We start from the raw sequence: 16,753 nt of genomic DNA on the forward strand, positions 1-16,753 counted from the left end.
GAGTTTCTTGCTTTTTGGGAAGTCTGAGGTCTTCTGCCAGCATTCAGTAGGTGTTCTGTAGGAATTGTTCCACATGTAGATGTATTTTTGATGTATTTCTGGGGAGGAAGGTGATCTCCACGTCTTACTCCTCTGCCATCTTGAAGGTCCTCTCCCTGGCTCTTTTCTATAAGGGGCCATATAGTGAAGTTTATTTCCACGATTTGATATTGTAACTTCCACCAGTATATTAGTAGCATATTATTATATATAACTTAATTATAATTACTATAATAATAGTTACTCCATAGTAATAATAATTATTATATCACTATAATAATATACTTATATATGAAATACTATATATACACTTATATATAACTATTACATTTTATTATAGTTGTAATAAGTGCTTTTTGTACATTATCTAAGTTACCCTGGGAGATAATAATTTTTTTCTTCCCTTTGTGAAATATAGTTCAGAGAGATTAAATAACTTGGTCAAGGTCATATCACTAATTAGTTGCAGAGAGGAGACAAGAATCCAACCTCACTAGTTATTTGCTCTCATATCAAGGATGAGCTTCTTCAGTATCTCTGAATCACGGTTTCCTTATCTGCAAAATGCAAACACTGTAGATAAGAGCCCGTCTCCCAGACTTGTGATTCAGAATATTTCCCTGTGAGAATTTCTAGATACACAGAGAGTGTTCAGTACCATTAGTTGACTCTGAACACATTCAAGGGATATGACTTGTGTATAACATTTGTGCAAATTTAATCATACACTGTTAAAGCAGTTTACTAATAAAAGAATCCTTTTCTGAATGCTTTTGTAAAGCTAAAATGAATACACCCCCCATTAATTTACATTCTCTGTTAGGAGATTTTGATGTGTTGTTTTTTCAAACATCACACCTGTTTACTCTGCCTTAGCACACCCTCCTACTCTGCCATCTGCTTTGTCTGGGAGTATTCCCCAGGCTGGTTCGGTGAGATGTTATTACCAGGAACCAGGGGCAGGCTATGAAGAGAAGAGCACTGGCTTAGGAGTTAGACGACTCTAGCTACTCATCTTACGACAGTGAGCCTCAGTTTCCTGATCTTTAAAATGATGGAATTTTTAAAAATAGGAAGGCCTTCTAGTTTCAGCTCTAATATGTAAGAAGCTTGAAAGTCATCACTCCCATATAACAACAACAACAAAAAAAGCTGAACAAACTGAATGTCAGTGACTTTTCCTGGACCTATCAGAGAATTGAGGTCACAGGGAAAGCCATCACCCCCAAAACCAGAAAGACAGATGGATACAGGAACTCAAAACTAAGATCTGCTTATTGGGAGCAGAAGCTGCAAGAGCCATAAACTGGAGGAAACACTTAATGGGTAACCTGGAAGAATTGCTGGGAGTAGAGTTTAGGCCAGTGTGAGAGTGAGAAACTCCTGGGGCCACAGTCTTAAGGACCGCCCATATTTTTGTAGGTTTTACCTCCAAGGATCCCACCAAGTCTTCTCATGGTAAAAAGCCAAGAAAAACTTTTGTGCTTCTGACAGGGTTAGGGGAAAAGTTAATTATTTTGAACTAGACCCAGAGTGTTCACCATGACAAAGACCTGCACCGCAACGGAAAAGATTTTATCAGAGCCTTAGCCAATGTGGAGAAAGGGAAATTACCCAACTCCAGGACCCTCTAGCCTTCCTGTCTCACCTCAGGGGAAAACAAAAATTTCAGAAACACTGTGAAGGTCGTAGTATGGGGACTACTAAAAGACCAAGGCTTAATCACAGAATAATAGAACACTTCCACTGCCCATCACCTGACCCCCACATTGTCAGGCATCCAGTATAACAGTGGATTACAGCTGAAAGAGCTGCAAGCTACACAAGGATGAGTTTCTAGGGAAACCAGTGACAAAAAGGGAGACACAAACACGTATACTAATGGAAATTGAAGCCTCTAACACATAGCAAACATCAAACACAGCCCAACTCCTAGCCAAATTAACACAAAATCTCACACTAAAGGTTCTTACTACCCAAATAAGAACCTCAATAAGAACTTCTCAACCAAAAATTACAAGTCATGCTAAGAGGAGAAGAGTTCAAAACTAGTTCAAAAGCTAGTTCTTTGAGAAGATCAATAAATTTAATAAACCTCCAGCCAGCTAACAAAGAAAAATAAGAGAGAGAACACAAATTACTAATATAAGAAAAGAATAAAGGGTCATTATTACTGATCTTATGGACATAAAAAGCAAATAAATGAATATTATGAACAACTGTATGCCAGCAAGTTTAGATGAAATACACTAATTCCTTGAAAGACTCAAACTATACCAGAACTCACATAAGGAGAAATAGTCCGAATAAGCGTTAATCTATCTTTAAAAATTGAATCAGGGGCTTCCCTGGTGGCGCAGTGGTTGAGAGTCTGCCTGCCAATGTAGGGGACATGGGTTTGAGCACTGGTCTGGGAAGATCCCACATGCCGCGGAGCGACTAGGCCCGTGAGCCACAATTGCTGAGCCTGCGCGTCTGGAGCCTGTGCTCCGCAACAAGAGAGGCCGCGATAATGAGAGGCCCGTGCACCACGATGAAGAGTAGCCCCCACTTGCCACAACTAGAGAAAGCCCTCACATAGAAACGAAGACCCAACACAGCCATAAAATAAATAAATAAAAATAATTTTTAAAAAATTGAATCAATAATTAATAACCTTCCAAAACATAAAGCACCAGGTCCAGATGGTTTCGCTGGTGAATTCTACCAAACATTTAAGGAAGAAATGATACCAATTCTCTACAATCTCTCTAGAAAGTCAAAGCAGAGGAAATATATCAGAACGCATTCTTTGAGGCCAGCATTATCCTAACACCTCAACCAGATGAAGACATTACAAGAAAGAGAAACTCTAGACCAGTATCTCTCATGAAAATAACTGTAAAAATCCTAAACAAAATAGAAGCAAATTGAATTAAACCATGCATTAAAAGAATTATACACCATGACCAAGTGGAATTTGTTCCAGGTAGGTAAGATTGGTTCAACAATTAAAAATCAGTTTATGCAATCAACCACATCAAGAGGGTAAAGAAGAAAACTTACATGATTTTATTAATGGATGTAGAAAAAGCATCTGACAAGGTAAAACACCCATTCATATAAAAACTCTCAGCAAACTAGAAATAGAGGGAAACTCTTCAACTTGATAAGAATATCTACAAAAAACCTACCCTAACATTACACTTAATGGTGAGAAACTGGATGCTTTCCCCTTAAGATAAGGAAGAAGACAAGAATGTCTTCTCTTATCACCCCAATTCGTCATTGTACTGGAAGTCCTAGCTAGTACAATAAGACAGAAAAAGGAAATAAAAGGTATACAGATTGGGAAGGAAGGAATAAAACCATCTTTGTTTGCAAATGACATGTTTGTCTCTATGGAAAACTCCAAAAAAATCAACAAAAAACTCCTGGAAATCATAAGTGATTATAGCAAGGTTGCAGGATACAAGGTCAATATACAAAAGTCAATTACTTTCTTATATACTAGCAATGAATAATTGGAATTTGAAATTAAAACACAATACCATTTGCAATACTTAGGAAGGAAATACTTAGGTACAAATCTAGCAAAATATGTACAAGAGCTATATGCAAAAACTGAGAAGATCTCAAATAAATGGAAAGATAATCAATGTTCATGGATTGGAAAGTTCAATATTGTCAAGATGTTGATTCTTTCCAACTTGATCTATAGGTTCTACAATCCCAATCAAAATCCCAGCAACCTATTTTGTGAACATTGACAAACTGATTCTACAATTTATAAGAAAAGGCAAATGACCTAGAATAGACAGCACAACAATGAAGAACAATGTTGGAGGAGTGATGCTCCCCAACTTCAAGATTTACTATAAAGCTGTAGTAATGACTACAGTGTGGTATTGGTGAAAGAATAGACACATAGATCAATGGAACTGAATAGAGAGCCCATAAATAGACCCCCACAAATATAGTCAACTGATCCATGACAAAGGAACAAAAAGGCAATTCAATAGAGCAAGGATATCTTTCAACAAATGGTACTGAAACAATTGGCCATCCATATGCAAAAAATTAATAATAATCTAGACAATCTAGACATAGAACTTACGTATTTCACAAAAACGAACTCAAAATGGATCATGGACCTAAATGTAAAATGCAAAACTATAAAACTTCTAGAAGATAACATAGGAAAACTATCTAGATGAATTTGCATTTGGTGATGAGTTTTTAGATATGACACCTAAAGCATGATGCAGGAAAGAAAATATTGGTAAGTTGGATTTTATTTGAAGTAAAAAGTGCTCTGTGAAAGACATTGTTAAGGGAATGAAAAGACAAGCTACAAACTGGGAGAAAGTAACTATAAAATACATACTTAATAAAGGACTGCTATCCAAAATATACTTAAAGCTCAATCATAAGAAATCAACTCAGTTAAATGTCAAAATATCTAAAAAGACAGCTCATCAAGGAAGATATACAGATGGCAAATAAGCATATGAAAAGAAGCTCATCATCATTTGTCATTAGGGAATTGCAAGTTAAAACAATAATGAGTTACAAATACATGCTTATTAGAATGGTTAAAATTAAAAATCTAACAATACCAAATGCTGATGAGGATGTGGAGCAGCAGGAACTCTTGCTGTGTGGGAATGCAAAATGGTAAAGCCATTTTGGAAGGCAGCTGGGCAGTCTCCCCCAAAGCTAAACGTAGCCTTATGATTCAGCGATCACTACCAGGTATTTACCCAATTGAATGGAAACCTACATTCACACAAAAACCTGCATGAAAATATTTATAGCACCTTTATTCATATTCACCCCAAACTGGAAGCAACCAAGATGTCCTTTAAAATATGAATAAATAAGCAAACTGTGGTACCTCCATACAATGAAACATTAGTCAGCAGTAAAAAGATATGGGCTATCAAGCCACAAAAAGACATGGAGGAACAAGCCAATATGAAAAGGCTATATACTGTATGATTCCAATTATATGACATTCTGGAAAATGCAAAAACAAAGACAATAAAATGATCAGTGGTTGCCAGTGGATCAGGGAAGGAAAAGGATAAGGATAAGCAAGTGAAATGGGAATTTAAGGCAGTAAAACTGATCTGTGTGATACTGTAATTTTGCTTACAAGATACTATGCATTTGTCAAATCCCATTGAACTATACAGCACAAAAAGCAGACCTTAAGGTATGCAAATTTTAAAAAATCATTTTGGAAGGTTAGGGAATCCCAGGGAGAAATGCAGACCGTGAAGAGAAAATCTAAGTGCATTACAAGTGTGTGAAACAACCTCATTGAAGGGAATTAGGGGGAAAGGTGCTGCTCTGAGTACCTTTGGAAATGAGAGGAGTCTGTAAGATGAAGGCAATAGGAGCTGCATGTGATCACTAGTGGATAAGGTTGTTTCCCGTGGGGTACAGGTTAACAATTCTGATACTCCTATATTTGTGTACTGGGATGGAACAATTCAGTCAATCAATGATAAATGGTGGGAGTGGGAGTTTACAGATAAAAAAGGGAAGAATTTAGAAAAAAAAGTAGAAAGTACACACACAATAAAGTGTGTGAACAGCTTTGTACATTGAAGGTATTATTATTATTTATACATAATATTTATGCCCTGAAGGTATTATTTATTATGCATAAAGTATTATTACTTTCACATTATTTCATGCATAATTTGGACCAGGTACTTCAGAGGCGAGAGACCAATCCAAAAGCTCAGGATTTTTTCAGATACAGCTTTTAACAAATTTGTCTGTCTTCTGAAGTGCTCATTTAATTTGTCTAGACTGATTCTGTTGTATGGTCTATAGGAGCTGTGTACATCAGAGCAGCTTATCATAAATACCTAAAGCAAAGGAAACAGGTTATTAAGAAAATAAAGTTGAAAAATATAACATTAACTGCTCCTAGGTGATGCCAAAAAGTGTGGGTAGAAAGTAGAAAATTTTTAATATTTTGTTTGAGATACTACTAATTACCTGAATGTTTGCAAATACATGGTCACATTTTTAGCACAACATAGACTGAACATCTGGATATTTGAATTTTTCTCTTTCCAGCTGCTAGTGTTGATACAGTATAGACATAGGCAAAGCCTCAAAGTTAAATTATTCCCAAATGCTTTTAAGAGCATTTAATTAAAAATAAAATATCAGGGGCTTCCTTGGTGGCTCAGTGGTTGAGAGTCTGCCTGCCAATGCAGGGGACACGGGTTCGAGCCCTGGTCTGGGAAGATCCCACATGCCGCGGAGCGGCTGGGCCTGTAAGCCACAGTTGCTGAGCCTGCGCGTCTGGAGCCTGTGCTCTGCAACAAGAGAGGCCACGACAGTGAGACGCCCGCGCACCGCGATGAAGAGTGGTCCCCACTTGCCTCAACTAGAGAAAGCCCTCGCACAGAAACGAAGACCCAACACAGTCATAAATAAATAAATGATTAAAAACTTTAAAAAAATAATAATAAAATAAAATAAAATTTCATTCAACAACACCCTCTCCACCTTCTTTTATGTACCCTGTTTTTCGTATCTGCAGGAAATGGAGGAGGGTGCACCAAAAAAGAATCTTTCTACTGCTCTTCAAATCAATAGAAGGCTTGATGACTAAATACACAGAATTTCAGCTTCAGATACACTGTTAACTTGCCTCAATACACAGGCAAATAATTTGTCACAGATTGAAAATTTGCTCTATTTAAATCAAACTTCCTGCCTATTAATAGCTGTGAAACACTAGAACATATTATTGTACCAATAAAGTGTTATCTATTCGAATCTTTTTAATACACAAATACATACATAGTTGCATACATACTTACATGCATACATATATGCCACTGCAGAATCTCTTTTAAGAATTTAAGTAGCAAAATCAACAGTCAATTGATTTGAAGATAGAAATACGGAGCAGGTGAATTTCTAAGAGCCCTTCATATGCCAGGATTCTGTACTTTTACTTGTTCGATTTGTCCACACTCTCCTCCATTGACTTTGAACTGATAGCAGCAGTATTTCCTGGAACCAGGAAATTATAATTTTCTGCTTACCTCTGAGCATCCCTCTGCTCTCCCTCCAGCCCCACCCATATAAATACACACAGACACACCACAAATGGTTGCAGATAGTTTGGGATTTGTAGTGCAAAGGGAATGAGCATAACACAACTTTCTTTCTTCTTTCTCTTTTTCTTTCTTTCTTTCTTTCATTCTTTCTTTCTTTCTTTCTTTCATACTGTGTGACTCATTCATCATTCTGTACAATTAGACAAATGAAAAGATTCCTTTGTTTTGACTTGATTAGCAGCTCTTTTCAGATTCATTATGTGCATGGTTGCAAGAACAAACATGGTACCTTTCGGCAGCATCTTATTCGTCAGGAAATTCCTTCTGCCATGATGCGTGGGTGGGGAGGACGGGGTGATGTGATCCAGATGCACAGGCTGCCCTTTGCCAGGAATGCAGATGTGTTTTATCCGCACATGCCCAAATGGTGACCCCTCTGGCATTATTAATGTGTCCCAGCTGCCAGGCTTCCTCCTTTGCATGCATGTGCCTCAATTTCACATATTTCATGCGTTTATTTATGAGGCACAACATTCCTACATTTCATATGTGGCAGTTACTATTAAAAATGAGAAGTTCTAACTGCTCTGGAAATTGATAAAGAATCTTTTAAATTGCTCTGAAATGTGGCCCTCGTTTCAAAATGAGTTCTCATACAATTATTGAATTCATCATGCAAACTTCTGGCCTTTCCCCTTGCATGTTGAGAAAACATGGCACTGGGTATCCACTTTAAAGATAGTTAAGAAATTAAATATTTGCATACACAATACATTATAATGATTTTTTGCTTTCCTTTTATTTCTGATCTCCAAGGTCTATTTTTTTTTAAGTAGCATGTGTATACATTTGAACATTGTTATTTACGTTAATTAAATCCAGGCATCAAGTAAGAGAAATTTGGCATCTTCTAGAAATAGGTTGTACTTACAGACCTACAGGGAAAGAACTAGTTTTATAAGAATATAGTCCAGTCATCACTTCAAACGGTAAAAGAGTGTAGCTCCACTGATTAGAGGAAATGGATTAGTCTTGTAAATTTTGGCTTATAATCTAAAGTATAAAACATAGGAGCATGGTAGTTTCACTAAATTAAACTGAACTGAATCTTAACTTTTTATTTTAAAAAAATTCAGCATTTTATGGGGTAGATATAAAAGTGAATCAAATTCTTAAAACAAAAAGATGAAAAATGCAAATGAGAGATGATCAGATTTTGAAAGATGGAGTTTATGTCCATTTCCTCTTTTAATATCAGAAGTAATAAACTAAGAAAAATGCCAAAATCTATCATTTATCATAGCTAACAAGCTCCATGATCAGCTATGGGAAATGAATGATCTAGATACAGAGGAGATTTTTTGAGGGGCTGCACACTTTCATTATCACTAGTAGAGTCAAAGTTGCTGACGCTGAGTGCTAAAGGAAACATATCTTGAGTCCTGGTTACCTAGCATGTGGTTTGTGGCCCTCATGAAAACTATTCTACTTCCTTAAGTAAAGCCTGTTTTTCCTGTTTAGATATATACATCTTTATCTCAACTTCAGAAAGAAAGGTGCAAACTCATTCATTAGCTTTGACCGTACCCACAAAGTAGAGTAGAAAATTAAAGCAATGATCTGACTAATTTGGACAGAAGTAAAGAGTATTTACTCTTCCCTGAAAGTATTGCCTGGAATTTAAAAACAAAAAAAGTAAGTTATAAGATATTTTTTCCTGAACTCTCCAAATAGTTACTTCAGATTTGGTCTGTGTGTATTTTTGTTCAAATGCATATATATAATAACAATTGTAGTGTTCTCTGAAAGAAGATTTAGAGCCACTCTAAGAAGACTTCAGATCCAGGCCATTTATGAGATGAAGAAATAAAAAGAATAAAAAGCCTGGAAGATTTCTTCTTATTTGACATGGAAAGAAGAATGGCTGTGGCCTTGGGCCTTTTTGGTTTAAATCTTGAAGTTCTATCAAATAATTTTGGTTATTGACCTTGAGACTATTATAACCAAGTTCTTATTAAAGGACCCAAAAATATACTCACAAACTTTTTTTTCTAAGCCACCTCTTTTTATCACGAAGATGAAGAAAGTAAACAAACAAATGACATCAGTCTTTTTTATACTCAGATGACAAACATGTGACATGCGTGCTCTGGCAAATTTTTCCACATCACTGGCAGACATAATTAACCGATCATGATACTCTTTACTGCTAAACTAAGACCCGAGCTCAGAATCTTCCTCAACAGAGTATTGCCAGGTGCCACTACCTATTAAAGTCAACACCTGAGACAAAACCTCTTTGCCAGACTCCTCGTATATTGGTGCTGAGCATATATAGGTGGTTAGTCTGAATGTGATAAAACAGAAAAGATCAAAAGTTATTGCTATTGTGCTTTTTATAAGGAGGTGAGTAGCTGGCATTAGGCCTGATCTATAGAGTAAGAGTGTCACTATGGTAACCATAACAAGTCATTGACCCACAGCCCATCAGCACAGTCTATCCTGCTTCCTGCCAAGTGGGATTGAGGTCAGCCAACTTAAAGGACCCTCTGAAGGCTACTTGGACTCAGGTCAGTGGTATAGGCCACAAAGCGGTTACACACAGAGGGACACAAAAGAGTCTGATCCACATCTGGGGCTGCCTGGACAGGGCACCAATAACTGAAGAGAAAAGACAAGAAGAAATATGGTGGGTTGCAGATCCAATCATCAGGGACAAGGTAACCCCACAGTAGGGATGCGAGAGTAGCCTTGCAGAGCGCAGTGGGACAGCAGGCAGAAGAGCCCCAGTCGCTGCTGCATCGACACCACTCCCTCCTTTTGCCATCGCAGTGCATTTGCGTATGTGCTGTCATAGTAACAGCCGCTGGGCTCGCCTGTAGCCCAGTACGGCTTCCAGAGCACTTTCCCAGCTGTGATCTCGTTTGTTCCCCACCTCAGTCAACACGGGAAGCAGACATTGTGGCCCCCGATTTTACAACTAAAGTGCAGCTCATTTGTCCAAAATCACATAGCTGTTGCACCCTAAAGTTCCTTTCATCTGAAATATCTGGAGAAGGAGGTGACAGAAGATGGATATTTTGGATTATTTCCCATCCGAATGTTCAAATAACTGTGCCCTCCATAGCTGTGCATGTACAGAGCAGCTTGCAGGTGGGTGGTGAGCCAGGTGCATGTTCCAGACAGGATGGTGAAGGTGGCTTCCCCCCACCCCAGAGTAGCTTCTGAATCGTGTAATAGTAGACGTGCCATCTGGCCCTCAGTCACTGAAGGAGTCTTTCTGTTTATCTCTCTGACAGCTGGTGACCCTGTTGCAGATGTGGGTTGTCCCTTAGTATTTCATGATAAAACTTTACTGGTGGCGATTTCTGTCTATGTGGGGAATGTTCTCAGTTATTACCAGCTGCATCCTCTTCAGCGCTTCCCAAAAACCCCTCTCAGGGAGAACACCACAGTATGTATTCCACTCATTCTTTCCCCACCACACCCTTAATTTTAACCATTAGAAAGTATATTTAATTTCCATTTTCCTGATGGGGAGGAGGGTATTACACCTCTTTGACCCTTTGTAGCAAAACTGGAGATTCACTCTACTGCTGTGCATTCACATTCCTATTTAATGGTGATTCCAACATGTCTGTGAAATTTATTATTTTAGACATCAGCTAGTGAAGGCCTGGAGAAAGAGAAGTGAAACTATTGTTTAAATTTTTTAGAGCACTATTTGCATGTTGACTTTTAGCTCAGCATTTTATTGGATCCCATGCTAAGTCACGTCACATACATTTTCATAAAGCAAGAGTTAGAAGTTTGTACTTCTAACAACTACGTATATATTTTATGTCTGATAAATCATGAGTAATGGACAAGCTATTACTCTCATAACAAATGAGGCTTTAATATTCCAATGCTCACTTTAATTACCATTGCCAACCTCTTGAAATGTACATAATTCCATCAGAGCATTCACAAGTCTTTCCAAGGGCTTATAATCTCATAACGTGTCCACAAGTTTGTTCTTGCTCTCTGTGTTCTGTAGACAAGATCTGAATCCAATCCAGATAAAACTGATGAGATGAAGAGAAAATGTGTAGTGTTCAATGATAATAAGGCAATGTCAAATTTTGATCTGTGTAGGAGAATAAATCATAAGCTTCTATGAAATATTTTTATGATTTTTTAGCCATTCAGATATTCTTTTTTAATCCTCTAGAAAAGTGGGAGAGACAAATATCAATTTTTTCTTCTACTTTGGAGAAAGAAAATATATTCAGTGAGAGAAATCCGATAAATAAATGTAAAGATAAAGATTGAAATTCAAATAAATGAATTCTGGTTTATGAGTATCTTAATTTAATCCCATTTGGGGAAGAGCTTTAGGGTGGTATTAAGAGACCTTCTAAATTGGCCAGTTTGGAGTTTTACACAGCCTTTGTAGGGCCTGGTTTATCCATGAGTAAATGGACATATGGTACCCTTTCTCCTTCTTACAAAATGTAAGTTGTTTAAAACTTGTGAAAGGGATCTAAGTTTTGGATGAATTGAAATTTACTTGTTTTCATCCCCTGAACATAATCCATATTCTGTTTCATTGAGAATGGTTCACTTTTCTACTGTATAATGAATTACCTGAACTAAATGCTGCATTTCTGTGCACATGAAGAGGAACTCCAATACCAAAAATACCCAAATGCGGCCTCATGGCACTTCACGGCTCCTATATCTCAGATGGCCAGGGCCCATGCTGTCTGCTGCTCATGCTCACCGTGCTCCCACTCCAGCTTCTTCGGGCTGCTCAGCTCCGAGCCCTGGCACAGTCTGAGAGCCAAGATGCTCCACTGACGTCTTAAGAGACAACAACGGGAGAGGCTTATTAGGGCCCCATTTCTTCCAGAAAAGCAGCCTGGATAAAGAAGCTCCAGTTCATGATAGGTAGTATACCCTAAGGATCTTTATGGATCGTTGCTTATTCATCATATTATAGGTAAGTCTCATATTAGCTATGTTCCATTTGGAAGTGGAGGATTTCATGACAAACGAGGAAAGCTGGTCGGAGCAAATTGGCATGGTGCAGAAGGCAAACCCAAGAAGAGTCTCCAGTACCAACGCCATTTAAAAACTGGCTGTTCCTCTCCCAGAGTATACCAGGGCTCCTCTGTGGAAAAGAGAGCAGAGAAAGGGAAGTGGGTTTCCTCTCTACTATATATGGGTTGTCTGTCAAGCAATATTCAGGCTCAAAAACAGGCCACAGGCCAGCCACAAAGAGCTGGGCTCGATCACATCAACTCCAACTTAAGGCCAAGCTTCCCTTTGTGGAGGCTGCTCTGACACCAACACAGTTTCTAATCTAGCATATCTGCGTCCAGTGTAATCTGAGTAGCAAGGAAGTTCTGGGCTTTACAAACTCATACCGCCAATAAGCAGGAAGATTTGGGTGGGGGGAGGGGGGTATACTTGGAAAACATAACACAACCATAACAACGATATGACATTGAGTTACTACATTTTCTCACATAATCTTCGGGACTGCTTTAGGATCTGGTGCTACCCTCCTCACTTCATAAATGAGGCAATCACAGTTCAGAAATGCTAAATAGGGTGGCCAAGGTCCCACAGCCAGGGGGCCCAGAATCAAGCCACGGACTACTGGAATGCAAAGCCTCTGCCCCAAGAGCATGCTGTGGCTTAATTACATCAACCAGCTGCTTTGCACAGAGAAACCCTTCAGTTTAAACAGTTATTAATCAGACACACCTCTAATGCTGGTACAACCTTGAGATGGGCAGAAAGTACATGTGGAGTTCAAGGAAGCCCACTCTGGTGCTGCCAATGTTGTGAGGATTGGAGGGATATCCTCTCAGAGCTGCCACTTTTCCCACTTTTCCCATCATCACCCTTTTTGGCAACATTAACTTCTGCCTTTATCTCGAAGCACTGAACGATGCTCCACAGTGCTCAGCACTGGCAAGTCATAAGGACAAATGGCCCAAGGAGTCACTGTGGTAGAAAGACCCCAAAAGCCCTTTCTGGCTCCCTTTGGAGATGACACAGCCTCATAGTGATTTAAGACACCTTGTGCAGCCCATGTGAGTTTCCTGCTCCAAGTAACTCTCCATTGTTGACCCCTCTGATGAGGCAGGATTACACCTATAGGAGAAGGTGCTGTCTAGATAACTCTTATATGTCACTTGCTTGAAGTGGAGAAAGCATTTCATCATAGAACTAATGTAAATGACAAATCATTTCTCAGGCAAGCCCACAAACCCCCATTTAAATCATGTTTCATAAGGTCCCTTCTAACCAGAACTCAGTGAAGCACAGTATCTTTTAAAATAGCACTGGCCCCAGCCCTCACCCACTCCAGCCAGCCTGCCAAGGCAGCCCAGCCCCAGCATGCCCTAGGAAATCCCCAGCCCATGCCCACTCCAGCCCTAGCCAGTCTTCCAAAGCTGCCCAGCACACACAGTCCACACAGGGGTGCTGCTGCACAAGGCCACCTCCTTCAAGACTGGGAGGTAGCTATTACACCTAATTCATAGAAACAAACACAAAAGGCCAAACAAAATGAGGAGACAAAGAAATTTGAAAGAACAGAACAAGATAAAACTCCAGAAAAAAAAAAACTAATGAAACAGAGATAAGTAGTTTACCCGATAGAGTTCAGTTAATGGTCATAAAGATGCTCACAGATCTTGGGAGAAGAATGGAGGAACACAGTGAGAACTTCAACATATAGTTAGGAAGAGAACCAATCAGAGCTGAAGAATACAAAAACTGAAATGAAAAATACACTAGAGGGAATCAACAGCAGATTAGATGATACAGAAGAACGGATCAGTGACCTGGAAGACAGAATAGTGGAAATCACCCAATCAGAACAACAAAAAGAAAAAAGAATTTTAAAAAATGAGGATACATTAAGGGACCTCTGGGACAACATCAAGTATACTAACATTCACATTACAGGGGTCCGAGAAGGAGAAGAGAAGGAGAAAGGGACAGAACATTTTTTTGAAGAAATAATGACTGAAAAATTCCCTAACCTGGAAAACGAAACAGATATCCAGATCCAAGAAGCACAGAGAATTCTAAACATGATGAACCCAAAGTGATCTACATCAACACATGTCATAATTGAAATGGCAAAAGTTAAAGATAAAGAGAATATTTTAAAAGCAGCAAGAAAAAATAAGTGACATACAAGGAAACCCCCAATTTTTCAGCAGAAACTTTACAAGCCAAAAGAGAGGGGCAGGATATATTTAAAGTGCTAAAAGGAAAAAAACTTACAACCAAGAATACTCTTCCCAGAAAGGTTATCATTCAGAATTGAAGGAGAAATAAACAGGTTCCCAGGTAAGCAAAAACTAAGAGTTCATCACCACTAAACCAGCCTTACAAGAAATGTTGATGGGTTTCCTTTAAGTGGAAAACAAATAGCCATAACTAGACGTAAGAAAATATGTGAAAGAAAAAAAATTCACTGGTAAAGGCAGATAGATAGTGAAGGCAGTGGATCAACCACCAGTAGTATGAAGGTTAAAGGAAAAATTTGTAAAATAAACTATAACTACAATAAGTAGTTAAGGGATACACAAAGTGAAAAGATATAAAATTTGATGCCAAAACCATAAAACATGGGCTGGAGGGGAGTAAAAATGTAGTACTTCTAGAATGTATTCAAATAAGTGACCATCAGCTTAAAACAAACACCTATATATATATATATATATATATATATATATATATATATATATATATATATATGGTTACATGTATATGAACCTCATGAGCCACAAACCAAAAACCCACAATAGAAATACCAAAAAATAAAGTGAAAAGAACTCTAACCTAACACTAAAGAAAATCATCAAACCACAGGGGAAGAGACTAAAAGAAGGAGAAAGGAACAGAGAACTACAAAAACGACCAAAAAACAATTAACAAAATGGCACTAAGTACATACTTATCATAAGAACTTTGAATGTAAATGGACTAAATGCTCCAATCAAAGGACATAGGGTGGCTGAATGGATAAAAAAAACCCAAACCCATTTATATGCTGGCTTCACATCAGATCTAAAAACACACACTGACTGAAAGTGAAAGGACGGAAAAAGATATTCCATGCAAATGGAAACTAAAAGAAAGCTAGGGAGGCAATACTCATATCAGACAAAATAGACTTTAAAACAAAGACTAAAACAAAAGACAAAGAAAGGCATTACAAAATTATAAAGGGGTCAGTCCAAGAAAAGGATATAACATCTGTGAATATTTATGCACCCAACATTAGGAGGACCTAAATACAATATAACAAATATTAACAGACATAAAGGGAGAAATCGACAGCAGTACAGTAAGAGCAAGGGACTTTACTATTCCACTTATATCAATGGATAGATCAGCCAGATAGAAAATCAGTAAGGAAACATTGGTCTTAAATGATTAGATCAGATGAACTTAATAGATATGTATAGAACACTGCATCCAAAAACTGCAGAATACACATTCTTTTCAAGTGCACATGGAACATTCTCCAGGGTAGATAACATGCTAGGCCATGTGTCAAACATGTCAATAAATTTAAGAAGATCAAAATCATATCAAGTGTTTTTCCTGATCACAACAGTATAAAAGTAGAAATCAATTACAGGAAGAAAACTGGAAAAAATATAAACACATGGATACTAAACAACTTGCTACTAAACGACCAATGGGTGAACAAAGAAATAAAAAGAAAATCAAAAAACACCTCAAGACAAATGAAAATGGAAACACAAAGATCCAAAATCTATGGGATGCAGCAAATCAGTTTTAAGAGGGAAGTTCATAGCAATACAGGCCAACCTCAAGAAACAAGAAAAATCTCAAATAAACAACCTAAATTTACACCTAAAAGGAACTAGAAAAAGAAGAAGAGACAAAGCCCAGAGTTAGTAGAAGAATGGAAATAATAAAGATAAAAGTGGAATTAAATGAAATAGAGACTTAAAAAAAATTAAAAAGATCAATGAAACTAAGAGCTGTTTCTTTGAAAAGATAAACAAAACTGATGAACCTTTAGCCAGTCTCATTAAGAAAAAAAGAAAGGGCCCAAATAAATAAAATCAGAAGTGAAATAGGAGAAATTACAACCAATACCACAAACATTCAAACAATCATAAGAGACTACTATGAACAATTATATGCCAACAAATTACACAACCTAGAAGAAATGGATAAATTGCTAGAAAAATACAATCTGCCAAGACTGAATCAGGATGAAATAGAAAATCTGAAAAGACAAAGTACTAGTAATGAAATTGAATCAGTAATCAAAAAACTTCCAACAAACAAAAGTCCAGGACCAGATGCTTCACAGGGAGTTCTACCAAACATTTAAAGAAGAGTTAATACTAATCCTTCTCAAACTATTCCAAAAAATTAAAGGGGAAGGAACCCTCTCAAACTCAATCTACAAGGCTAGTAATACCCTGATACCAAAACCAGACAAAAACACTACCAAAAAAGAAAATTACAGGCCGATATCCTTGATGATCATAGATGCAAATATCTTCAAAATATATTAGGAAACCAAATTCAACAATACATTAAAAGGATCATACACCATGATCAATTGGGATTTATTCCAGGGATGC

The 16,753-nt window shown here is 37.7% G+C and overlaps 1 protein-coding gene across 1 annotated transcript in view; it reads left to right on the top strand.

Moving 5' to 3' along the window:
* Positions 1 to 16,753, top strand: part of RNF175 (ring finger protein 175) — a 73,425-nt gene that overhangs the window by 22,124 nt on the left and 34,548 nt on the right. Inside the window, 1 exon segment of the mRNA XM_061191032.1 lies at positions 10,412 to 10,566. Coding sequence (XP_061047015.1) covers positions 10,412 to 10,566 — 155 coding nt within the window.

This window comes from Eubalaena glacialis, chromosome 5, assembly GCF_028564815.1.
Source record: "Eubalaena glacialis isolate mEubGla1 chromosome 5, mEubGla1.1.hap2.+ XY, whole genome shotgun sequence".
NCBI classification, from domain to species: domain Eukaryota; kingdom Metazoa; phylum Chordata; class Mammalia; order Artiodactyla; family Balaenidae; genus Eubalaena; species Eubalaena glacialis.